Source organism: Lutra lutra, chromosome 4 (genome assembly GCF_902655055.1).
Source record: "Lutra lutra chromosome 4, mLutLut1.2, whole genome shotgun sequence".
NCBI lineage: Eukaryota > Metazoa > Chordata > Mammalia > Carnivora > Mustelidae > Lutra > Lutra lutra.
Genome location: NC_062281.1, coordinates 42,901,014 through 42,926,810, shown reverse-complemented (window position 1 = coordinate 42,926,810; position 25,797 = coordinate 42,901,014). Strand labels below are relative to the sequence as shown.

Below are 25,797 nucleotides of genomic sequence, written 5' to 3'. Positions count from 1 at the left end.
AACTGAGGTTCAGAGCTTAAGTAACTCACCCAAGCTCCTATCACTAGGAAGTGGCAGTGCCAGTTTTGTACCCAGGACTGACTTCACTACTACGCTGTGATAATACAGATAGGAAAGGACATTTGAGGGATGAGAAGGGAGAGAAGTCAAGAGGGGATGTTTGACCTAGTCCTTATACAGTCCTAGTGACAAGCTTTGAGCCCCAAAGTGCAGAGGTACTTTGTTCATAAAATGTGAACTGGAGCTCCCTGCCCCACCCCCAGGAGGAAGGCTCTGCTAGGTTTACGAGTTTGGCTCTATTTCATTCTATAAATATTCTAAATAGTGAGGGCTCTAGAGAGCTCTCAGGAACTCAGAATTCAATGTTATTTTGGGGTCCCAGAAGAAAGGAGCCAAGATTTGAGGTGTGAGGATCTAGTAACTTCCTTCTAAGAGAACCAAACCCTTCCCCATAAGCTTCCTTCATAACACAATGGATTGTTGGGCAAGTATATGATCTTTGTGAGCCTCATGAATAAAACAAAGTTGGCACCCCACTATCTACCCAAGATTGGGGGCTGGGTCTCTCCAGGTTCGATCCAGCTCCAACCTGTAGAAGCCTGTCATTGAGAGGGTTGGCTCCACAAACGGCTAAAGACAACTCTGACCAGAAAACTCCAAACCATATATGGGAAGAAAAGCACAGAGCAGAACAGGGTTGAAAATAGAGAAAATGCTTTTCTTAATATTTCAGTGGTACTTTTTCATGGTCAAAGTAAAAAAAAAAAAAAAAAAAAAGCCAAGATTAAGGGAAATAAACTAATATACACATACAGACATAGACTATATATACAAATACACTTATACAAATACTAATTCATGCCTCAGTATACTTTTCTTTCTAGTTCTTTCAGCTATACATGAAGGTCTAATTATGATTTAGATTTGTTTTAAACCTGGCCCATTAAGTGGTACTGGCTTTTAAGAGCTGAGAAAAAGTACCTTCCTGGTTGAAGGATAGACATATGGCTTGTAGCCATTTCACTGTAAATACCACATTAGGACAAACTACGGGTCCTTTGTATACAATTTAATTTTGACAGACTTTTTTTAAGTCATAATAATTACGGTTTCCCTGATATGAGGTAGAAAACATCAGAAAATATTCTAGTAACTAAATAAAGAACATCTTCTTACCAAATAAAGCATAAGGAGACACAAGCAATTCAGTTGGGCTTGCATCATTGTAGTTTTCTGTACTGAAACTCCTGTGAATAAACCAGAGAATAAAAGCAATTAGTTACCAGTCTATTAAAATCACATCTTTCCAGCCAGAAAGGATCACTGGACAATATCCAGTTATAAGACAGCTTCTTCTCTTTGGGGAATAACCCAGTCTTCCAGAAGCTTCATGATACCTCATGCACAGGAACCCACAAGTCAACATCTCAAAGGAAGCTCATGGTAATTCCATTTCTTTTTTTTTTTTTAAGATTTTATTTATTTGACAGAGAGAGAGAAATCACAAGTAGGCAGAGAGGCAGGCAGAGAGAGAGGGGGGAGGAAGCAGGCTCCCTGCAAAGCAGAGAGCTCGACTTGGGGCTCGATCCCAGGACCCTGGGATCATGACCTGAGCCGAAGGCAGAGGCTTTAACCCACTGAGCCACCCAGGCACCCCGGTAATTCCATTTCTTTAACTGCTTCACTTTATTATAATCTTCTCCATTTACAGGTCTTAAATGATAGAAAAGAAGTATAGTCTTTACTTTTATTATACACATGAGAAAGATATGTTTTGGCAAATACCAGCATAACTAGATACTAACATTTTAGTGTTTCTGATGCAAAGCTGCAAATACATGAGATTCCTCATGCAGAAAGAACCCAAGAATGTTCAGAGTCCTTCATTCAAAGACCTCATCAGCCAGACTTTGGTCTTCTAAACATTGTTGTTAACTAGGCAATACTCCTAAGGAAAATGTGTACTTCTTATTACTCCAAAAGCAACTAAATAAGAATCCAAACTCTGTCCTTATTCTCTTCTGCTCAGTATTATTTTTTTCTTTCTGGAGTTTTCACATTTTTTAGAAATTATAACTTTCACCCTGAGATACATCATGACTGACTGATTTTAAGCTCTGATATAAATTTTCCACACGGCCTATAAAGCAAGGTTGTTGCCTGTCATAATACTGGACTGCCAAAACAATACCAAAAATCGACAAAATGAGAAATGCACTCATTTCACTAAAATTCCAATCACTTCATTATCTCTAGGGATTAAGGACCATCCTGTTTCATTTTTTTCTTTCTTTCTTTTTTTTTACATTTTTCTACATTGAATTTTTTTAATATGTTATGTTAGTCACCATACAATACATCATTAGCTTTTGATGTAGTGTTCCAAGATTCATTATTTGTGTATAACACCCAGTACTCCATGCAAAATGTGCCCTCCTTTAACTTACTGATATAATCAGCATGAAAAAGTGGTAAATGGTTACTGAAATTCAAACCACTCTAAAAATGTAGTCCTTGAAATTTTTTAATTCTTTACATTTGGATAGCTTATATTTGAACTTGAAAAAGTTCATCCCGTTTTAGCTGCACAAATGCCACAAATGCCCTGGAGATAAAGATAAAAATAAGCATTTATTAAATATCAGCTATGAGGTAGATACGGGGAGGGGCCTTTACAAAGAGTATATGTTCAGTGGATTCTGAGTCAGAAAGCCTGGACCAGAAACCCAGCTCTGCCTTTTACTACCTGTGCTGTCGTGGTTATGCCACTTAATTTCCTCGTGCCTCAGTTTCCTCAAACAGAAAATACATACCAATTGCTCAATAATAAACATGTAAGTTTCTCACAGAAACAATGAGTTAGGAAATGTTATATTTATTTTATATAGAAGGACATGAAGGTTCAAAGTTAAGTGATTCGCGTAGTACATGAGTAGGAAGAAACGTTGCCCTGCTTCCAGCCAGACCTGTCAGATCCCAAAGACCCAAACCTCTTTGAACTCTTTCTATGTTACTGTACATAGTGTGGGAGCTGCAAAGATATGGACGTAGGCACAGAGAAACAGATATGCAAAATAAATATATTGTTTCTACATGCTAAGTCCATGAAGCAACCTTTCCCAAGGTTCTCTAACTATTTTAAGGAAGAGCTAGGGTTAAAACCCTTAAGGACAGTCAGATTCATAAATTCTGTGAATGTTTAGAAATTAGCTTTTGCAACAGAATTAATTTGGTCGTTGTGTTCAAACATCATTTTAGAATTGGCTCATTATTTTAAACACAAACAAGATACTTTTCTACTGCTTTCGACTGCTGATGTGGTATGGAGACACATGGAAATAAATAACAATGCCAGGCTCTAGCATACTGCAATATGAAATATGTAAATGAAGAAATTATTCACTCTAATTTGTTTTTGTTTTGTTTTGACCTTGCAAAATGCACGTGATTAGCTTCTAAGAGAAGCAGGAATAGAGACACTAATGGCACATTTGGGGCTCATTCTTCTCAAACTCCTCGGCATTCAAGAGATTTCAAATACTGGTCCCCAACTTACTCTTCCAGCCTTCTCTCCCACTCCCTCCCCGAGCTCAGTAATGCAGTCTACCTAGATGGACTCTGCACCCTGAGCCTTCCTGCCTCCCTGCTTTGACACTTGCTGTCCACCCCACCCAGCACAGGGCCAGCTGAAAGAGATGCCCTGTCAATATTTGCATCAGGAAGTTGGACTGAGCTTGTCCCTCCTCACTTCTATGCATACTACTTGTCATACCTTACCTCCTAGGTCCAACTTGTTCGTTGATTTTAAAAGCATTGAATTATTATAAAAAGCTTCTCTGTGTTAAGCTGTGGGATAACCAAATAAGGGGTACAGAGTCTGCTTTCAAGGAGTTAGAAACCAAATCCTACTTCCTTCATGAAATCTTTCCTGATTTCCAGCCACAAGTGTCTTCCTCTCAAGCCCCTCGTACCAGCATTTTTTAAAAACATTTATTTATGTATCTGGGTTATCACCTGTGCTAGAAAGCAAAATCCTTCAAGGCAGAGGTCTTATTTTAAAAAGTTTTTTGAGGGGCGCCTGGGTGGCTCAGTGGGTTAAGCCGCTGCCTTCGGCTCAGGTCATGATCTCAGGGTCTTGGGATCGAGCCCCGCGTCGGGCTCTCTGCTCGAAGCAGGGAGTCTGCTTCCTCCTCTCTCTCTGCCTGCCTCTCTGCCTGCTTGTGATCTCTCTCTGTCAAATAAATAAATAAAATCTTTAAAAAAAAAAAAAAAGTTTTTTGAACCTCTCACAGCTTGTCATGCGATGCCTTGCGTATATTAAGCCCTCAACAGATGTTTGTTAAACTCTAAAACATTTTAATTATCTAACAGTGATAGCCTATAAATTTACCCAGTCTTTAAGAGCTTCCAGAATAAACATAAAATGTTCAAGGAATCTAATTTGAGATTTAAAGATTTGTTTTGATGCAAAGTCACAGATTTTTATTGTCGATGAAAAGGGTCACCTTTCTTTTAAATACGCTAACAGATTTCTGCGCAGTAAATAGGTTAAGAACTGGTTGATACATATCATCTCTCCTGGAACTGATTTTTCAGTGCTTTTAATCTCCCAAAGACATATATACTGAACGATAGAAAAACACATACAAATAAAATAAATGCCTTATTTTAGTCAGATGCTCAGGCCACCATCTGGGATGTTTTAAGGAATCAGAAAAGTGAACATAGCAATGCACTTCTCCTTTATTTGGTCATTTACAGTTAGTCTCATCCCTCACAGAGAGGTTTCCAGGGGGAAATGGTGGTGATTGCTTTTTCCACCTCCATTCCTAGGTTTCCTTGATTCATGTGCAGACCATTCTACAGTGCGGTACCACTGTTGAGAGCATGGACCCTGGAGTTCGACCAGCCGGCTCCCTCATGGACTTGTGTCTACTCTTCCTTAAGCAGGGATGATCAGGGTGCCTCCCTGTGAGATTTATGGGGTTCAACGAGTTCCTGTTTTGAACAGCATTTGTTAAATAAAAATTCATTCTGCCACCCCCGTGTGCTTTGCCAGAACTTTGAACATTGTCCTACGGAATGTCTCCTCCACAGTCCCCGGTTGTCGGTGGCCCTGACAATGAGACGACCCAAGAAGCAGCCTTCACGGCAATGTCCTCACGGCCCAGTGAAGCAGTGAGGCAAAGCCTTTATCTCCAGGCATATGGGCAAACCATGCTAATGCAGGGATTATGCCTGAAGGGAATTTTAGCCTCTTAAACAGGCCTTGCCTCTATTTCCTCTTTGCATGGACATCATTCCACTAATGGGTGTCACATCCTGGATCATACTATTGCTGGAGGGAAAGCACAGCTTATAACTGAAACCGCCTAAAACCACCAAGCCACACGCACTTGGTAGATTTCCTCAACACTACTTGGAAAAGGACTGGAGCATGTTTCCAGATAATTCAGTGATGTTTTATCTGAACTCCCTGAAATGGTTGATACTACCACCTGCTAGGAATTTGTGCTGTTGTTGGGGTTTCCCTCAGGCACAAGGACTGAATTCAGACAGTTTCTATGGCAGCTATCTGAGAGGCCAAGCACATTCTCAGCAACACAGGTCAAAGGTTTTTTGAGGGGTGGGGAAGGAATTTTGAAAAGCCACCACCATTTGATTTTAACCGTGGACCACTGACAAACACACAGTCAGAGCTGCTGGCCTTGTTGCTTCGGACTCATGCCCTGATTCACCACAGCCCACAAAACACACATCTCCCGCACCCTGCATCTGGGTCCAGCCTGAACAACAGCGCAGAAGCAGATAACACTTACTGAAAACGACTTGTCTGGCACCTGCTGCGACTTCTCTCTGTGTTACCTTACTGATTTCTCATGGGAACCCTATGAACCAGGGACTATGGAAACATCTGCCTCTTAGCAAAAATCAAAAGGTGAGGATCAAAGAAGTTGAGAAATTTGCCTTAGATCACACTGCCTGGCTAGTTTTACACCTGTGCTCTTATTCATAAAAATAACAAGACATTTGGTATCACTTTATCCATTACACACCTTCCAAAAATTCAAAAAATTTCCCTTTTTTCTTTCTTTGTTTTCCTTTTTTTTTTTTTTTTTGAAGGAGAGAGAGAGTGAGTAGAGGAGGAGCAGAGGGAGAGAATCTCAAGCAGACTCCACACTCAGCGTGGAGCCCAACACAGGCTCAGTTTCACAACTCTGGGATCATGACCTGAGCAGAAATCAAGAGCCAAGTATTTCAACAACTGAGCCACCCAGGAAACCCATTTTTTTTTTTTTTTTAAGATTTGATTGACTGATTTGAAAGAGAGAAAGAGAGCATGAACAGTGGGGCAGAGGGAGAGAGACAAGCTGACTCCCCACTGAGGAGGAGAAATTTGGACACAGAGAGACCGGGAGGGAAGACGATGTAGACCCATGGGGGACGACGGCCATCTACAAGCAGAATGGAGGGGCCGCAAACAGACCCTCGTAACCCCCAGAAGGAACCAACCCTGCTGACACCTTGACTTTGGCTGTCTAGCCTCCAGAACTGTGAAACAACATATTCCTTTTGTTCAAGCCACCCCCATCTGTGGTACTTTCTTACGCCAGCCCTAGCGAACTCTTACCCCAAGGAAGTCTGGTTTTGAGTGAGAAAGGCACCACCCTTGCAAGATAGAGGTGGCCAGAGACAGGCCTGTGTTCAGTTATCACACATGCAGTGCCCATGGCATCTCAGGGGTCCCCTCAAGGCTTGATTAATTCTCCTGCTGGGTTCCAATTCCTCCAAGAGGCATTTTTAGACACTCTTGTCATTTCCCCATTTATCTGAGTAAGGACATGGAATTCCTACATCCCAGGTCTCTAAACCTTCAATAACTCAACACATAAGCATCGATTTTTTTCTCCCCATTGCAAAAGCTCAATGATAGGCAAACCTTAAAAAGACTTAGTCATCTCTCATCCTTTAAAAAAAAAAATAGAAGGCATTAAGGTCTTTGAATTCAAGTAATTTACCCTGCTCAAAGGTTGAACTATGCATTTCCAAAGAACAAAGAAGGTGCAGGAGGACAGGACTAGAAAATTTTTCAAATATCATAGGTGATGTGGGCAGGAGAGGATGTGACTAGAATTCATAATACCACCAGGACCAAACAGCACTACATACCCTGTGCACCCTTTATTGTACCTCTGCACTGTATATTGCTAACATCAGCATAAATTATAAAGCAAGGCCAGATAGGAATAAAGATCAGATTAAAAAGCCTGCTCACACCGTTGTTCATCAAGTAATGTTCAAATCAATCATGCCCATCTTTTGGGTCTCACTTGCAAATCTCTGGCACCAATTTATCTTTTACAGTTTAGAAAAATCACAGGAAGATCTGACCGATTTGCACTCTTGACAAATTAGAGACCCAATTAAAGTGGCCATTAATAAGCTAGAAATAAACAGGCAGGCATAAAAGCAAGGCTGCTGTCTTGCATTTCAGACTGATTTTGGAGGAAGAAGGCAAGCAGGGAAGGGGGTCCCCCACCCCAACACACAAATGTAAGTCTCTCACTAAGCTTTTGTAATACAGATGTGCCAATTTTTTGGTATATGCAAATCTGGATTTACACACATACAAAACTGAGGGTGATTATTTGTTGTATCGATAGGTTCATGGTCAGATGAACAAGATACATGCATGCCCCCCCACCAACAGGACTTATAAAGTTTTAAATCTATATGATCAATTTAAATACAAATTACTACCATAATTATTCTTATTAAAGAAAAAAGGAGATCTAAGGAATATTTTGAGACCTGTGTTCAAGCTTATCCCTGGCTAGCTTTCATTCCACCCAACACTCCCTGGAAGTGAGTGAGGGAAGGGGAAGCTCCCCTCATAGCCACCCAGAGTGCCCAACCCTGAACAAAATGATAGTTGGGGGAGGTCAAAGGAAAGGAGGTGCCCTCAGGGGAATAGGTAGCTATCTAGCAGTGGTGCTTCCCTGACATCTCAAGCAGCCTGGCAGCAAGGATGTCAGTGCTGAATTCCCTCTGGTGTCCAGGTTTACACCTCAGAAACCCCAGGAGGAAGCGAGGGAGGAATTTGCTTTCCTCCACATGTCAGAACATCATAAGGGCCTTCCCTGGTCTAAAGAGGAAGATGGGAATTACTATTTCTCATAAAAGATGGCTTAATTATTTTTGACAAAGGGTTTCCTCATGTATTATACAATAGTTATTTTGACTTATAAAGCATACAGATCAGCATTTTTTCAAGATAATAAAATCACACATTCTGTCCTTAGAAAATCAGTATGAGGTAAATCTGAATTAGATTTCATCCCATCAGGTTTAGATACAGAGATTAAAAACAAAAAACAAAACAAAACAAAATCCCCAGACACTTGCTATAATACTAGCTCATTTATAAAGTAGCCCAGAGACAAGGATTCTCCTGACAAAAATGTGCAGTCGTGAGGTGTGACAGGTTCAGTTTCCAATCCCTGTAGTTAGATCATAACTGACTACTGGGATGGGCAAGAGAATCAAAGAAATATAAATTTAATCCTATCTCCATAAAGAACACCATGCCCCTATGATACCTCACTCATGAGTTAGTTTTGTATAGTTGAAAAAAAATTTTTTTAATTAGCTAGTATTTTATAAGCATGTACCAAGTTAAGCACCTTGGACAAGTTATTTCATTTAAATAGCACAACAGTCTTGTAAGGTAGGTACTGTTGTCATCCTACAGAAAGGAAACTGAGCTCAGAGACTTTGAGGACAGGGTGTCAATCTGACTGCAGAAACCAAGCACAGAACCCTCCCTCTGAGGAAGAGGTGCTCATCCTTAGTTTAAACATTCTTGAAGGGCACAAAATCTACCATTTTGACTGCTCTTTGTCTTTTGCAAGAACTCATGTCTTAATGTTTGAAGATAATTAAAGTGTGGTAAGAAGTTATTGATTCAGACTATCATGGATGAGAGGATTCACAGTATGTGAGTCTTCCAGAATCTTTTAAGAGAAATTGAGTTTTCTTTGTGCCACATACACAATAACCAGATAGAGCTTGGGCTGTTATATATGCTTAAGTGAAAAATCAACTTCTTAGTACTTCAACCTTAAGTATATATGTTTTTATTACATTTATATTTAGTGTACCTCCATAAACATTTCTGTTTGTTCTCACAAGTAACAAATAGGTAGATAGATATTCCTGTAACAAACTGAGGTACTTTTCTCTTGTTGAATCAATGAGTAGACCACAGAATGAGCCCCAGTCTAAGTTTGAGATAAGGGATTTCTGAATGAATGCCAACAATTAAATCTATATATGCCTATCCATGTAAACTAAGACCCATAAAAGCACCTGTATATAGGCCTTTGGAGAAAGGGACATGATGATTCATGCTCAGCTTTCCATCTCAGAGTCATCTCTCTTAACATGGAAGAAAAGTGGGGGTACATTCTCTCTTCCAGAAAATTCTTTTGACAACAGATTAGGAAGTTTAGTTTCTGCCAGCGTATATTTTGCTTTTTATAAAAGAGAGGAAAAAGGGGTGCCCAGGTGGCTCAGTCAGTTGAGCGTCCTACTCTTGATTTCAGCTCAGATCATGATCTCATGGTCCTGGAGTTTGTTGAGCTCCTCATTTTGCAGGAAGTCTGCTTGAGGATTCCCATCTTCTCCCTCTGCCCCAACTCCCATTCACAAGCGCTCTCTCTCTGTCTTTCTAAAGTAAATGAAAAATATCTTAAAAAAAAAAAAAAGAGGAAGAAGGGAGGAGGCACAGGAAATGCAACCTTCATCTTGAACAGCAATGACTTTTCCCAGGAGTCATCTAGGTAAGTTTCAAAGGACACCACACCCACACCTCACCAGAGGACTTATCCAGTTGACCCTTATACAACTCAAGGGTTAGGGGCACTAAACCCCTGTGCACTCAAAAGTCTGCATACACTTCTGACTCTCCAAAACCTTAACATCTAATAGTCTACGATTGACAGGAAGCCTTACTGATAACATAACCAGTCAAATTAACACATATTTTCTATGTTATATGTATTATATATTGTATTCTTACAACAATGTAAGCTGGAGGAAATAAAATCTCCGTCTCCTCACGACTCTGAGATCATGACCTGAGCTAAAATCAAGAGTCTGATGCTTAGTCAACTGAGCCACCCAGGCACCCCTAACACTTGAACTTTCTAAAGGTGAGGGGAGCTAACATTCATTGAACATCTACCCCATGCAAGCAATATACTGAACTTTTTACAAGCATATTTAATTTATTCTCTCATACTTGGTTAGGCAAGTATCTCCATTTCATAGATGAGAAAATTAAGGACCAGGGAGCTTAAGCAATCTGCTCAGTGCCCACTGGCCAGTAAATGATGAAACTGGCCTAACCCATCTGCCCAACCCTGAAGACTCATAAACTCTACACCCTGCAGTCTGCAATAAACCCTCACTCAGCAAAAGATACTTCACTTCCTGGTGAGAGCTGAATAATGTCCATTTTCCTTGTCACCTAAATGTGTTTTCTTTTTCTTTTAAACTATTTTTCACTTGCCATCTAAGTTTTTAAAGAAAATTAAATCAAGAAAATTTCAGAGAATGCATCATCCTTCCAATCTAGGTTGGTTGGAACCAATCTAGGTTCCAATCCAGCTGAGGAACCCCCCACCCCATGGCAGAGGGCATCTGTCTCCAAAAGGTCACCCATAATAAAGAAAACAACCAAGACGGAGGCAGAAGCTGGAGCTTTGAAGACACAATGAGCTGTACACAACTTGACATCTCAAAATGATCACTTGTCAGTGGATGGAACATCCACCAAAAGCTGACCAACACACACAGCAAGTTTTGCTCTCCCAAGTAGGAAGGCAGGTCTTTCTCTCTGGTTTCAGTTCTTACATCCAGTACTTTAAAGAAAGGGTTTCTCTTCTCCTATGCATTTCCCCTCCCCCACTGGGTCCCAGACAATCGCATTCTCTGAGAAGTAGATAGAATGCTCATTTGTTGAATACCACATCTGAGAGATGACAGTTTGTAGGAATGAGATTCCAGCTCTGATTTCTAGAATCCAGAGCCCCAGGGCATCTTAGCACTAGGCACTTCTAGATTTTAATAGCAAGGAATGGATATAACACTCATTTCAACATCCCCAAATTCCATCTTTCCTTTAATCCCACTGTCAACCTTGATCCAAAGAAGCCACTTCATTAAATAAATTTATAAATTGGGGAGACTAGTGAAAAGAAACCGAAAAAGAAACTGTGCTCCATAGGTAAAACTTGTCACACCAAGAATAAACTATCCTTCCCTTCGCAGCCACATAGCACCCTTCAAGGAAATAAATTTATCCAGCAACTTCTTAAGTACTCTGCCTTCACCATCTATTTTGTCATTCACTTCTTCAAGTACCTTAACAACATAGTTAAGACATGCCAACACTTACCTTTCTGTAAGTAAATAACAAAATGGTTTTAAAAGTTATTTTCTTCCATTCAGCTGATGAGACTCTTGCTGGGGCTTGAGAATCTCCCCGGGAGAACACTCCCTGTGCACTGCTGTTGGCCCAGCCTCTCCCCTCACCTTCTGTCAAACATTAACCATCAACTGGCTTTATTGATTCTCAGGAGCCATCAGATGTCATAAAAGTTATCATTATATTCACTACAGAAAAGAAGTGGGTTTGTACCAAAAGAAGCCCTCCCACACCCAATACATCTCCAAGCAGGTGTCTGAATTTTTGAATGCAGAGAAATAAATTAGAGACAAAAAGAAATTTAAGTGGAGAAACTTTCTATGGATCCAACTGCCCCTAGAGTTTGTGCTCCATGACATCAAGACAGCTTGCCATATTTTATAGACCTGACATTTAGCATAGTGTCTGCCTAGAAGACACAATTAACAAATATTTGTAAATTCCATCTCAAACACAGAGTGCAAGGCGTTACTTCTGAGCAATGAAGCAGTTCACTGATAACCAGCCCAGAGAGACAAAAGAAATAACTCAGAAGGTGTAGCCAAAGATGTAATCTGGCAGTGCCTGCTTCTGAAATTCAAGGGTCCTCTTCAAAGTCTGCGTGAAATGACCAGTAGTCGTCTCCCCTGCTGCCAAACACAAACAAGTCCTTCACAATTCTCTTCACAATTCTGAGAAGAGATTTGCCTATAAAGCAAGTTACTTCTTCCACTCAAAATGAGGTTTGCAATTAAACAATAAAAGCCAATAGCCCCAGATTTCTTAAGTCAAGTTGTCCTTTAGACTGACTTCTGATTTCCATCGTTCAGTCACTCTGGAAATTCACATTGGAGAATCAATGTCACTTTTGTGTCAAATGTGTCACACTTGATCCTGATTCTGTTGACTTTCTGATACTCATTTCTGGGCTTCTCCTGAGCTGTGTTGTGCTTTCCATTTGTGTCTAGGTGTGCATAACGCAGGGAAAGAGCAAGAGCACAACCCACTGTCTAGATGGACTTGCTTCTCCAATCTCTTAAGAAGCCCGGATGGCTCTAAGCCTCATCTATCTTGAGAACTTCGAAAGGGAAACCATCTCGTCATATGCCAATGGTTTAGCGTACTCAGTGGATCACAGGTCTAGGAAAAATCCTTCTCCTTTGTCTCACAGCCAACATAACTGTATAAGGAAATGAGATCCACTGAAGCAAGGCAATTCGCAAATTCACATCTCAGCCCACCCGTTAGTTAAATAAAATGACCTTGTTCTGTAAAATCAAGTATCTTCCCTTGTATGTTTCACTTCATGAAATCAATGACAAGACTCTCACCAGCACTGCTCTAAAAGGAGTTTGCTTCTTTAGAAACTTTTAAATAATGTATGTAAAAAAGAACTTTTAAATCTATAATGTGGTTTCTAAAGATTCTATTTGTTTACTTGAGAGAGAGAAAGAGAGAGCAGGGGTGGGGGAGGCAGGGGGGAGAAGCAGGGAGCACAATGGCGGAGGGGAGGCGGGGGCTTGATCCCAGGAGGCTGGGATCATGACCTGAGTCAAAGGCAGATGCTTAACCAATTAAACCACTCAGTGCCTCGTTATAAAGTGTCTTTTAAAAGTATATATATGTATCACTTTTAGTCATCCTTTCTCAGCAATAATAATACAACTATGTTCATGGCATATTGGCTTATCAGGTTTTTTTTTTAATTATATTATGTTAGTCACCATACCCTACTTCATTAGTTCCCGATGTAGTGCTCCATGATTCATAGTTAGCACACAACACCCAGTGCTCCATGAAACCCATCACCGGGCTAACCAGTCCCCCCACCGCCTCCTTTCTGAAACCCTCAGTTTGTTTCCCGGAGTCCATAGTCTCTCATGGTTCATCTCTTTTTCCTCTGACTTCCCCACCTTCTTCATTTCTGCTAATATCCTCCGTGCTATTCCTTATGTTCCACATATAAGTGAAACCGTATGATAATTTACTTTCTTTGCTTGACTTATTTCACTCAGCATAATCCCCTCCAGTTCTATCCATGTCGATGCAAATGATGTGTATTCGTTCTTTCTGATGGCTGAGTAATAGGTTTATCAGTTTAAAAATATGCTTTCTCAATCTTTACATGTTCACAAAGTAGATTCCATCTTATAGAGAGAAAACGAAAATTTTACCTTTTGCCAAAGTCACACAGCCTGTGATTACAGAATTAGGACTCCAGTCCTGGTCTGTCTGATTCAAAGTCCAACATACCCACCACAACTATAGAATCCACCCAATTATTGTCCTTCTAGTTCTGTGTGAGTAATAAGAAAATCCATGGGGTAGGGGGGCGCGTGGGTGGCTCAGGTCAGGATCCCAGGGTCCTATCAGGTTTCCTGCTCAGCGGAAACCTGCTTCCCCCCTCCCTCTCCCCCTGCTTGTGTTCCCTCTCTCCCTGTGTCTCTGTCAAATAAATAAATAAAATTTTAAAAAAAGAAAAGAAAAGAAAATCTATAGGAAGAAAGGTCCCTATATAACATCTTTCCTGATAGAAGATAGCCAAGATCCTAAATTGAGCTTCTCTGTACATTTTATGCTACTTCCAGCCTCTAGCTTCCAAGTCAAAGAAGCAGGTTGGTAGATCTCTAAAAGGCCAAAACCACCCATTAGAAAAATCAACAGGTTGGGCGCCTGGGTGGCTCAGTGGGTTAAAGCCTCTGCCTTCTGCTCAGGTCATGATCTCAGAGTCCTGGGATTGAGCCCCACATCGGGCTCTCTGCTCCGCAGGGAGCCTGCTTCCCCCTCTCTCTCTGCCTGCCTCTCTGCCTACTTGTAATCTCTGTCTGTCAAATAAATAAATAAAATCTTAAAAAAAAAAAAAGAAAGAAAAATCAACAGGTGATCACATATCTAAATTATAAAGGCTTTTCCTCTGCTCTCCAGGATAAAGGGTTAGCATGGTTCTGAGAGCTGTGTGTTTCACCATTATGAATTATACATATTTATAATTTATAAAATTGTCTGGATCTTATCATTTCATATGTTCTGCCTTGTGTTTCAGGATGAACACCACTGCATTTTAGGAATTCATTTTCATGCAAAAATGAAACATTGTTAGTTCAATAGCTTAACACAGACTCAGGAATAATGGGAATAAAGAAAATTTAATTGGCAAATTACTGATTCCCTTTATCAAAGCAAAGGAGATATAAATGATTTATATGAAAGAAACAAATGAAGAGTTGAAAAGATCTGGGCAGATGCTTCTAACTGATTCATGGTGTTTAAAACATTTTACCACTTTTGTCTAACGTTTTAACTGTTCCTGCAACATTAGCCCTAGAAAATGTATCAGTAATGTTGTAATTTATTGACAATGTGAGTTAGCAGGGAATAAAGCTAAGATTGTATCCCAGATAAAAACTCCAGGAAAACTTGGAATTATTCTTAAAATTCTAAGTATGTTACATTTCTAATATTTTTACTCTTGACACCTCAAAGTAAATGAGATCTATGAATGTTAAGTTTCTCCATATTTCATGCACTTGCATTTTAACATCTATTTTGTGTGTTACATAGCCTGTATTTGGGACCATTTTTTAATGAGTTTATCAACACACAGGCCTCACAAACAGAAGTGTACTAGAATATTTTCAGTTACTTATTTAATATCTGTCTTGCTCTTGGTAACTCAATAATGGCACAAACTTTGTCTTCCATGGGCACTCAGTAAACACTTTTTAGAATCAAACTCATTTCAGTTGCTTAATTCAATAATTCCAAAGAGTCAGGATTACATGCAGGCTCACAGGGACCCAAACAAGTAAAGGATTTCACACCCCCTCAAACCAATATTTTACATCCTTTGTTTCAGATTTATTTAGTAAAACGAGGTGAAATTAATTTTCTGCTAGTGAATGTTTTAGGCAGAGAAGCAAGATTTTCCCTGGTTACTTTCACTGGCCAGGACAGTGTCCATTTTCTGATAAACTCAAGCAACACAGGTTTGCTTCACATGGCTCGGATACTTGTGTCTAGGTTTGCTTGAGTCTGGGTTTTTGTGTTGTTACTGCTGTTTACAGTGGCAGCAGAGGGGGGCAATTTTCCAAAGCAGAACACTTTCAGGAACTATTAAATGATTTACGATTCAGCTCAAATACATCACTAATTCCAAGAAACATTAGACCATACATCATGCTGTTGCAAAACTTCGTTGACAGTCACCTGTGCTCCTCCTAAAAATATTGAAAAAAGCCAGTTTGAGGCTAATAGAGGTTGGGGTATTTCCCCTCACTACTTGGACAAACATGGACCCAGTTTATAGTTGTTTCTTCTAAGAATACTCTAACTCCATCTGTAGCTGGTTGCTCCCAGCAACAGCCCAACAAGGCGATGTCCTTAATCAGGCTCTAGTTACCGTGTCAGGAAATGGCTGACTAATCCTATGAGTGGAGTGGCTAGTAAACATCCCCATCATCAGCCATACAGTGGACAAAGGTCTTTAGAGCTTTCTAAACCTGGAGAGTTTGTTAAAACTGGGCCTTACACCATGAAATCCTAGTTCACTAAGTCTGGGAGGCATCCCAGGAGTGGACATTTTTAAAGCACTCTGGAATTCTGATGCAAGTGATCACATGGCCCCTTGTGTGAGAAACACATGCTTAGGGATCCTGTGCTTTATTTGTCCATAGGTAGCAAAGCCCATACTTGAGATCAATTTTCCCCCACGATTTAGGATCCATTTCTGCAAGTTCTGTCTCAGACAGTGATGCAGTTGGTTTGATATCATACCTACAGATTGGATCCAGAAGATCCAAATATGCACATCTTCCCTCAGACACTTTTTCTGGATCTATGGAACTTTGTATTAGACCTCAGATTTTCTTGAAATTCCAAGAAATTACAATAACCTTGTTGGTTTCCTGAGACCTATCTCTATGTGCCTTATCAGATTTCACCAATGTGAACCTTTGCTCACAGCTGGTTCACCTTCAGACCATAGCATCTGGCTTCTGCCTCTTCTATCCCATTGAATCTGCACTCGCCATTCTCTGTTGGTGGGTCACTCATTAGACACCAGAATGTTGGGACTGCCTCTGAAAATTTCGTCCTTAGGAAGTATTTCCTAGAGAGGGAAAATAGTCTTTTTGACAGTAATGAAACAACTGACACCCACACACAAAAAAGTGAAGTTGCACCCCTCCTTCACACAAGTCAGAAAGACTAACTCAAAATGGATCAAAGCACTAAGAGCTAAAGCTATAGAAGTCTTAGAAGGAAACAGTGGTAAATCTGCATGACCTTGGGTTTGTCAGTGGGTGGTTTCTTAGATATGACGTCAAACACACAAATAACAATAGAAAAAAAACATATTGAATGTATTGAAAATTAAGAATTTTTCCTTCAAAGGACAGTATTAGGGAAATGAAAAGAACTCACAGAATGGGAGAAAATAGAGCAACTCTTTTATTTAAGAAGGGAATTGAATCTAGAACATGATAAAAAAAAAGCTTACAATAAAAACCCAATCAAATTGGACAAAGGATTTGAACAAACATTTTTTAAGAAGGTATACAAATAGCCAACATGCACATGAACTGAGGCTCAACATGATTATTAATCAGCAAAATGGAAATTAAAACCACAGTAAGCTACTACTTCACACCCGTTAGGGTAACCATAATAACAAAGGCAGATGACAACAAGTATTGGAAAGGAAATAGAGAAGTCCGAGTCCTCATACACTTCTGGAGGGAATGTAAAATGATACAGCAACTTTGGGAAACAAGGATGAATATTTCCTCAAAAACTTGAACATAGAGGGGGTGCATGGGTGGCTCAGTGGGTTAAAGCTCCTGCCTTTGGCTCAGGTCATGATCTCAGGGTCCTGGGATCGAGCCCCGTGTCGGGCTCTCTGCTCGGCAGGGAGCCTGCTTCCCCCCCCCGCCCCCGTCTCTGCCTGCCTCTCTGCCTACTTGTGATCTCTCTCTCTATGTCAAATAAATAAATAAAATCTTAAAAAAAAAAAAACTTGAATAGAGTTACAATACAACCCAGCGACTTCACTCCTAGGTATCTATCCAAGAGACATGAAAATGTATGTCCACATAAAATCTGGTACATGAATGTTCATAGCAGCATTTTTCATAATAGTCAAAAGTAAAAACAACCCAGGTGTCCATCAACTGATGACTGGTTTGATAAAAGTGGTTCACCCAGACAACAGACAACCCAGAGTATTATTCATACACAAAAAAGAATGAAGTAGTGATATGGTTTACAACATGGAGCAACACTGAAAACATTATGCTGGGTAAAAGAAGCCAAACCTATGAGGCCAAACACCATATGAATCTATTCATATGAAATGTCCGGAATAGGCAAATTCATAGAGGTAGAAAGTACATTAATGGTTGCCTGGGGCCAGGGGGTGGGATAGGAGGTTGGAGGGTTATAACTAAAGGATCTGGGGTTTCTTTAATTGGGGATAAAAATGTCCTAAAATTCTTTGCAATGATGGCTTCACAACTCTCTGAATATACTAAAAACTACCTAATTCAATACGTTAAAGGATGAATTTTATGACATATGAACTTTATCTCAATAAATATGTTACCAAAAAAAGGAAGTACTCCCTGCAATCAATCCCACCCTAATAGGAATATTCAAGACACAGGCTAAACATTTTCTGTCACCTCAATCCAGTCCCTTCAAAACAGATCATTTGTTCTATTATCACAGATACACTGGAATTTTTTAAATTATTTTATTTTCATTTAAGTATATCTGTCTTACTTATTATTTTATCTCCCCTTTTATCTCCCCCCACAGGGCACTTGGTTCCATCTCTTAAGGGTTTCAGCTCAGCCAGTTCAACACTAGAAACACCTCTGACCTCACCACTGTCTTTCTACTAAACCTAGTAACTCGAGAGACGAAGAGGAGAAAATTCTCCTCTCTTTGGTCTTCTGGCTCAGGATAACATTAAGCCTAGTCTCACTAACAACTCAGAATGGCTGGAAAAAAACCCTATTATCCTAAGACTGGAATTTCCCAGTTGCTGTATGATAAAATACAGGAACCAAAATCTCACCTCTGTGATCCACTGAATGGCCCTGTGGAAACTGGGCACATAGAAGCACCCCACGGTGCAGAGGAGAGGGTGGAGGGAAAGTGATAAGGGCGGAATCTGCTGGAGAGTCCTTGGCCTCATCAGCAAGTGCTCAGGGCGCCAGGTCACCCTTGTAGCAAAGCATGGAGGAGACCCAGAAGAGCATCTTAAATGGCTGGAGCCCGCTTCCCCAGCGGCCCCGGTTGAAATCTGAATGGCCTGACCAGGTGGCCGCTCCAGATGGGCTTTTTACTCCTGAATCTTCCCGGGGCTGCTGCCTCAGCATGAGAAACAGAGGGAATTGCCTGGAACTAGAACTATAGCCAAGCAGGTTTACGAGACAGAGGTAGCTGTACCTGCCCTAAGTCTCCACTTTATACAAAAGAAAATCAGAAACATGGAAGAACACAAGGCTTGACAAAAAGTCTGCCAAAACCCACCGTTCGTTTTTAATCTTGGAAAGAGTTATCTGAATACAAATAATAAATTTTAGGGCACCTGAGTGCCTCAGTCGGTTAAGTGTCCGACTCTTGATTTCAACTCAGGTCATGATCTCAGGGTCCTGGGATGAAAGCCCGTGGCAGGCTCTGAGCTCAGCAGGAGAGTCTGCTTGTCCCCCTTCCTCTGCCCCTCCCCCATTCTCTTTCTCTCTCTCTCTCCTCTCTCTCAAATAAATAAATAGTTATAAAAAGAAAAAATAAATAATGTTTTAGCTCAGGAGTTCTCACACCTGACTGCAGAGAATCGCAGGCATCCTGATGGGTGGGTCTCGGGCGAAAGCTGCCAGCAATCATCCTGAAAGTCGTCCTTGGTGCCAGGGCCCTGCTGAGTGGAGCCCCACGGGTCTCACGTCCGCATGCCAGGCCCTTTTCTAACTTCTCCCCCTCTTTATTAGCTCACTTAATCTTCACAACAACCCTGAGATGGCTATTATTATTACTGTGCAAATAAAAAAAAATTGAGGAACAAAGAAGGTAAAAATAGACTCTCCACGGTTTAAATCCAGGTAAGAATAGAAGAAGAAAATCAAGCGATTAACAGCTACCCTCAGCTAACGGCTCCTGCCTGCAGACAGCGTCTCTGCCGGGCTCTACTCACCCACAAGGTACGGCACTCAGACAGGTTCAAGTTCACCAAGCAGCCAGATCAGCCCACAGATCCACAGCCGAAATAGCAGCCCTTGCTCCCCAATACAGCTCCCATTAGCTGTCCATCCCACGCCCCCTTTCCTGAGAATTACATCACCAGGAATCCTGTCCCCACTGAGCAACCTGCCCAGGGCACGTTCCCATTAAGAGTAACACTGACCACTTTGTCTCACAGAGCATTTTCCACCCCAATCTTCTCCCCACTGATGGCTTCAGGGTTCCTCCTGACCCCCCTTGTCGTGGAACACTACCATCACCTGGCTGGCTCGGATTCAGTCCCATTCGGTCTCTGTCTTTCAACTGCTCTGGAGGAAGGTCCCCCTCTCCCAGAACTAATCAGGAAGTGGTTAGCTTTACTCTATCTAGCTCAGCTCAGACAAACCAAGCCTAGTGACCAATACTGCTCAGAGTTATACATAATGCCAGGCCCCCCTTGCTCCCAGCAACAACTGAATCACCTCTGATTTGGTGGCTTTCTAAAAGCTACCCTCCCTTTAGTGACTGAATATTCTCTCCATTATTAGACTATCGTGTGGCTCCCAATACAGCCATGATGACTTGTGGACCTTCGTTCTGGAATTTAACATGAGTCTACAGGGACCTTGGGCTATGAAAATTAATTTTCTTCTCTCTTTGGAATACAAAGCTTTTTGGTCCTTTTCTTTTTTTGGTCATGAAGCAAAGAAATGTGGAGAGAATTGCCGGGGAACTCATCCTGGGGTCACGGTGCCAGTGGCACATTTCCCAAACCTGACACAGGCAGTAAGAACTTATTTCTCCCCATCTTTCTCCAACTCCATGATAAATTAGTGTGCTGTTCTTTAAGGCAGAGTTTTCAAGACGACAACTTCAGAAACTGGCAAGTTGGGATCTGAATCCAGTTCAAATGCTACTCTTTGACTTCTATATGCATCACCAGCATGAATTTGGAAATCTTAGACTAGACCCTTGATACCACAACCCCCAACTCTGTGCTCATCGCTTCAGTGGCCTAGTCAAGGGGGTGAAACACTAAGGTGCATTAGAGGTCTTTGTAGAGAGCTCCGAACTCTGTCTAAAAATGGTACCACGATATTTAAGTGTATGTTGAAGGTGGAAAGAGAAGATTCCCAACATTTTCCACTAGTGACTTTTCTTTTTTTGTTTGTTTGTTTAAAGAAGGGATTTTTTTTAAGATTTTATTTATTTATTCGACAGAGACATAGCGAGAAAGAGAACAGAAGCAGCGGGAGTGGGTGAGGGAGAAGCAGGCTTCCCACAGAGCAGGGAGCCTGATGCAGGGCTCGATCCCAGGACCCTGAGATCATGACCTGAGCCCAAGGCAGCGACTTAACGACTGAGCCACCCAGGCGCCCCCATTAGTGACTTTTCTAAGGAGGTTTTCAACTCTACTCCACCTGCCTTAAGCATCTGCTCCTGCCTACCACACTCAGACCAGAAACCAAGAACAATTAGCCTCATCTGTCACAAACCTAAGTAACTAGGAGGCTAGCCACCCTATTTTGTGGTATCAGAGACTGCTAGACAACTAAAATTAAAATCTGGTGTCTTTACCACACCAAAAAAAATACAAAGGAAGTCACAGAAAGTTAAGCTCAAATCTTCGTGTAAGGACTATTTTAAAAGCTAATCTACTTTAAAAATAGCTAAAATACAACAAACATTGGTGAGAAAGCTTGAGATTAATCATGAGACATCAGAGTAGACCCAATTTGGACGTAGCATTTCTCACCAAATGATTTCTGGAAGTATGGCGGGAACTTGGTTTCTATCGGTAGCTGACTGGATAGTTGCCCTGTTCTACAGCCCTGCAGCAACAGCTTCATCTTTTGTGGAGCCTACAATTCTCCCCTTGAGGAACTTGGCACAATTTTCAAATGTCACCCATCTGATTCGTCCACAAGTTATTTTACCATCTGTTCATCTACTGAATTTAAACATGTTCATCTACTGGACTTTAGGATGAGTCCCGATTCTTGTTTCACTATTTACTCTGAGAAATAAGCAGCTATTTTGATTATCTCTGTTTAGAGAATTATCTATTCTGTGCCAGGCATCGGACAAAGTGCTTGGCTTATGTAATCTCTAACGTGCACAAGTCTGAAAAGTAGATCACAGTCTCCAAGCCCCATTTACAACTGAGGAAATGGAAACTCAGAGGAGTCAAATATCTTGCTCCAGGACACATAGCTGCTAGATGACCCAGTTACCATTTGAACTCGGATGTGGTAACTCGAGATCTTTGCCACTGTGGACACTGCTCCTGATTTACAGGGACATCCTAGTTACAGCTTCTACTCTGGACACCATACCACTTCCTTTCTCTTATCATTTGGCCTTGCAGTGACTCCTCTGCCACTAACAGGAAGAGGCCTTAGTATACACCCAGCTCTATTTTCTAATAATCTAAAGAGCAGCTCCGGGGAATTTATGCCAAAACTAGAACTGTTCTTTTGGCAAACTCTCTGATATTTAAGTAGGCAATGTTAAACCAGTCCTATTTATTCCTATGCTCCTATATTCTGTCCAGGACATATTTATATAAATTCATGCAGAGTACTCTGTCCAAATTCAGAGCTCTCCATTTCAGAAGCCTCCTGGCCTCACTAAGATCCTCCTGAGGTAGTAACCACTGGTAGTCACTTCCTTTAGCATTTTCCAAACTTAAGTCATGTCTGCTGTGCCGGGCAGGGAAGAACGCTAGCATCACAGGGAAACGTTTCTCTTATAGACATCTTTTAATAAATAAATGAAGTGAGTGATAGAATTCAGATCTTACCATTTTGCCAACCCTACTGGAATAGTACAGGCAAATCACAAAGAGATAAACTGGTCACCATATGCCTCCTGGTAGAAGTACGCAATACTGTCTAAGGAGGATTCATGTTGGAAAAAAAAAAAATGTACCTGAATCAGACCAAACCTCCCACTTTAGAGTGTAGACCCAACAATGTAAGAGCTCTTGACATTGATTGCATAGAAGATGCAGTAACATTCTCTATGAAGACAACTTTTACAACCACCATTGACAAAAGCAAAAGATACAGCATTAAAATGTAATTTAATATAGGCTTTTCTGCAGGGGTTTAAACTAATGAAATCCCACCTAGTGATTAATTTGACTCACAGAAGATTGCAGAAGGCCCATAGGAGTATCTGTAGACTATAGTCAGATATCAAAGGCTTCATCCTGGCCATTGTGTGTGACTCAAATTTTCTCACTTTAACATTTTGTAATAGAACATTTCAAACAAAGACAGTAATGGAGAGAAGAATTTCATGAACCCCATGGACCATCACCTGGCTTCAGCAAAGATCAGCTCATGTCCAATCTTGTTTCTTCTCTGCCTCCCTTGAACCACGTGATCCTTCACCCCAGAGCATCCAAAACAGCTTCTTAGAAAAAAGAAAATGGTGAGCTTGTCTGGAGACAGCCCTCTGGTCAACTCTGCTGAAGGTAGAAAGGTCCTCCCTTACCTAGAATACAGGCCAGGCTTGTCAGCTCGTAAAATCCTGTCAGCTTTGCCCTCTGCCTGACTACTGGTGTTTGAAGTATAGAAGCTCCTTTGCTTACAGACCAGTTGGATTCTTGGAGCCTTTTTCCACCTCTATTTGTGCTCAACACCATACAAATTACTTTTAACATCTCTAGTTTGTGGTAGACAATATTGAGGAACTTTCGTATCTTAACTGCAGACACTGGTGAGTTTGGCTTTTAACCACAGAAGTTTGTGAGTTCTACCTCTGAACCACAGAATTTTCTGAGTGGAAAAGACTGTATTAACCGCTCAGAATAACCATCTTCCAGGTCCAAATCAAATAGCTGAGTCTTTGCCTGGTGGCTGCTACCCATTTCTTGATCAAAAACCTGCATGAATATGGCAAAGATCCATTCCTCATACCACACACCAAAATACATTTCAAATAGATCAGAACTTTCTTTCAAAAAAATTTTAAGGACTATACAAGTATTAGAAAGTGAATTCCTCTACGACCAGGAAATGGAAAAACTTCCCTAACTCAAAACAAGAAACACAAATGGAAACATTGAAAAACTTAATATTAATTTATTTAAAAATTTTTCATGGACATGAACACCTAGAGAAAATTAAAAAGAAATGATGAATTAGGGGAAAAAACATATGCAACGATAATGGAGAGAGGGTTGATATATTTAATGTATAGGACCTGCTAAAAATAGAAACAAAAAGGACCCCCAAAAAGTGGATGAATGGGCAAGCAATATGAACAACAGTTCATAATAAAAGGAATGCAAATGACCCTAAGACATATGAAGAAAAAAACACTGTACCTCATTAAAAATGAGAAAATTGTAAATTAAAAACTATTTCTTATCTGATTAACAAATACCCAAATACAAGCCTTATTGGAGAAGCTATGGGGAAACGTTACTCTCACACATTGCTAGTGGGAATGTGAAACGATACAACCCCATGGATGGGAATTTGGCATTGTTAGCAAAATTATACTTACCCTTTGTCTTAGAAATCTCACTTGTAGGAATTATCCCATCAAGACACTGAAAAAATTTTCCAAAGATAGATATACAAGGTTATTCATTGCAGCTCTAGTTATTACTAAAAACTGAAAGCAACCAAAATGTCCACCAATAAGGTTGTGATACATCCATTCAATGAATGGACAGTTACAGTTGTTAAAAGGAACGGGGATGATTTCTATGGAAACCATATGGAGCAAGCTCTAGGATATAGTAAGTGAAAGAAGCAACATTTTTTTTTTAAAGATTTTATTTATTTGTCAGAGAGAGAGAGAGAGCGAGCACAGGCAGACAGAGTGGCAGGCAGAGGCAGAGGGAGAAGCAGGCTCCCCACAGAACAAGGAGCCCGACGTGGGACTCGATCCCAGGACGCTGGGATCATGACCTGAGCCGAAGGCAGCTGCTTAACCAACTGAGCCACCCAGGCGTCCCAAGAAGCAACATTTTTAAAAAGTGTATATAGTATGCTACTATTCATCTACTGTCTAAGAAGATACAGATATATATATATCTGTGTGTAAAACTATGTACATATATAAAAACATACATGTGGGCACTTGCTTATACAGATCTTCCTTGCTTTATGATGTGGTTATGTCCTGATAAACCCAACATAAATTGAAAATTTTGTAAGTGGAAAATATATTTAATACATGTAACCCACTGAACTTCATAGCTTAGCCCACCCAACCTTAAACACACTCAGAACACTGACATTAGCCTACAGTCAGGCAAAAATCATCTCACACAGAAGCTATTTTATAAAAGGCAGCCTTCAGAATGGGAGAAGATATTTGCAAATAACATATTTGATAAAGGGTTAATATCCAAAATCTATAAAGAACCAATCAAGCTCAACACCCAAAAAACAAATAATCCAGTTAAGAAATGGGCAGAAGACACGAATAGACATTTTTCCAAAGAAGACATCCAGATGGTCAACAGTCAAGTGAAAAGATGCCCAACATCATTCATCGTCAGGGAAATATGAATCAAAACTACAATGAGATGCCACCTCACACCAGTCAGAATGGCTAAAATTAACATCACGGGAAACAACAGGTGTTGGCAAGGATGTGGAGAAAGGGGAACCCTCTTAACACTGTTGGCAGGAATGCAAACTGGGGCAGCCACTCTGGAAAACAGTATGGAGGTTCCTCAAAAAGCTAAAAATAGAACTACCCGCTGACCCAGTAATTGCACTACTAGGTATTTACCCAAAGAATACAAAAATACCGATTCAAAGGGATACATGTACTCCAATGTTTATAGCAGCATTATCAACAATAGCCAAACTATGGAAAGAGCTCAAATGTCCATTGACTGTGAATGGATAAAGAAGTTGTGGTATACAGGGGTGCCTGGATGGTCCAGTCGGTTCAGTGTCTGACTCTTGATTTCCACTTGGGTGATGATCTTAGGGTCCTGGGATTGAGCCCAGCATCGTGCTCCCTGATCAGCAGGGATTGTGCTTGAAGATTTCTTTCCTTCTCCCTGTGCCCCTCTCCCAGCTCATGTTCTCACTCTCTCACTCTCTGAAGTAAATAAATATAATCTTAAAAAAAAA

At 40.7% G+C, this 25,797-nt stretch overlaps 1 protein-coding gene across 2 annotated transcripts in view; it reads right to left on the bottom strand.

Annotated features, from left to right (window-relative positions):
* Positions 1-19,896, bottom strand: part of CDH17 (cadherin 17) — a 71,703-nt gene extending 51,807 nt beyond the window's left edge. Inside the window, exons 1-2 of one of the 2 annotated variants that reach the window (XM_047727724.1) lie at positions 19,872-19,896; positions 1,177-1,247 (exon numbers count right to left, since the gene is read on the bottom strand). In XM_047727724.1, the coding sequence (XP_047583680.1) occupies positions 1,177-1,224 (48 nt within the window). In that variant the 5' untranslated portion in view covers positions 1,225-1,247; positions 19,872-19,896. Of the gene's footprint in view, positions 1-1,176; positions 1,248-11,461; positions 11,580-19,871 lie in introns of those variants that run through there. The other variant, XM_047727723.1, reaches the window with a different exon arrangement.
* Between the last annotated feature and the right edge of the window lie 5,901 nt (positions 19,897-25,797).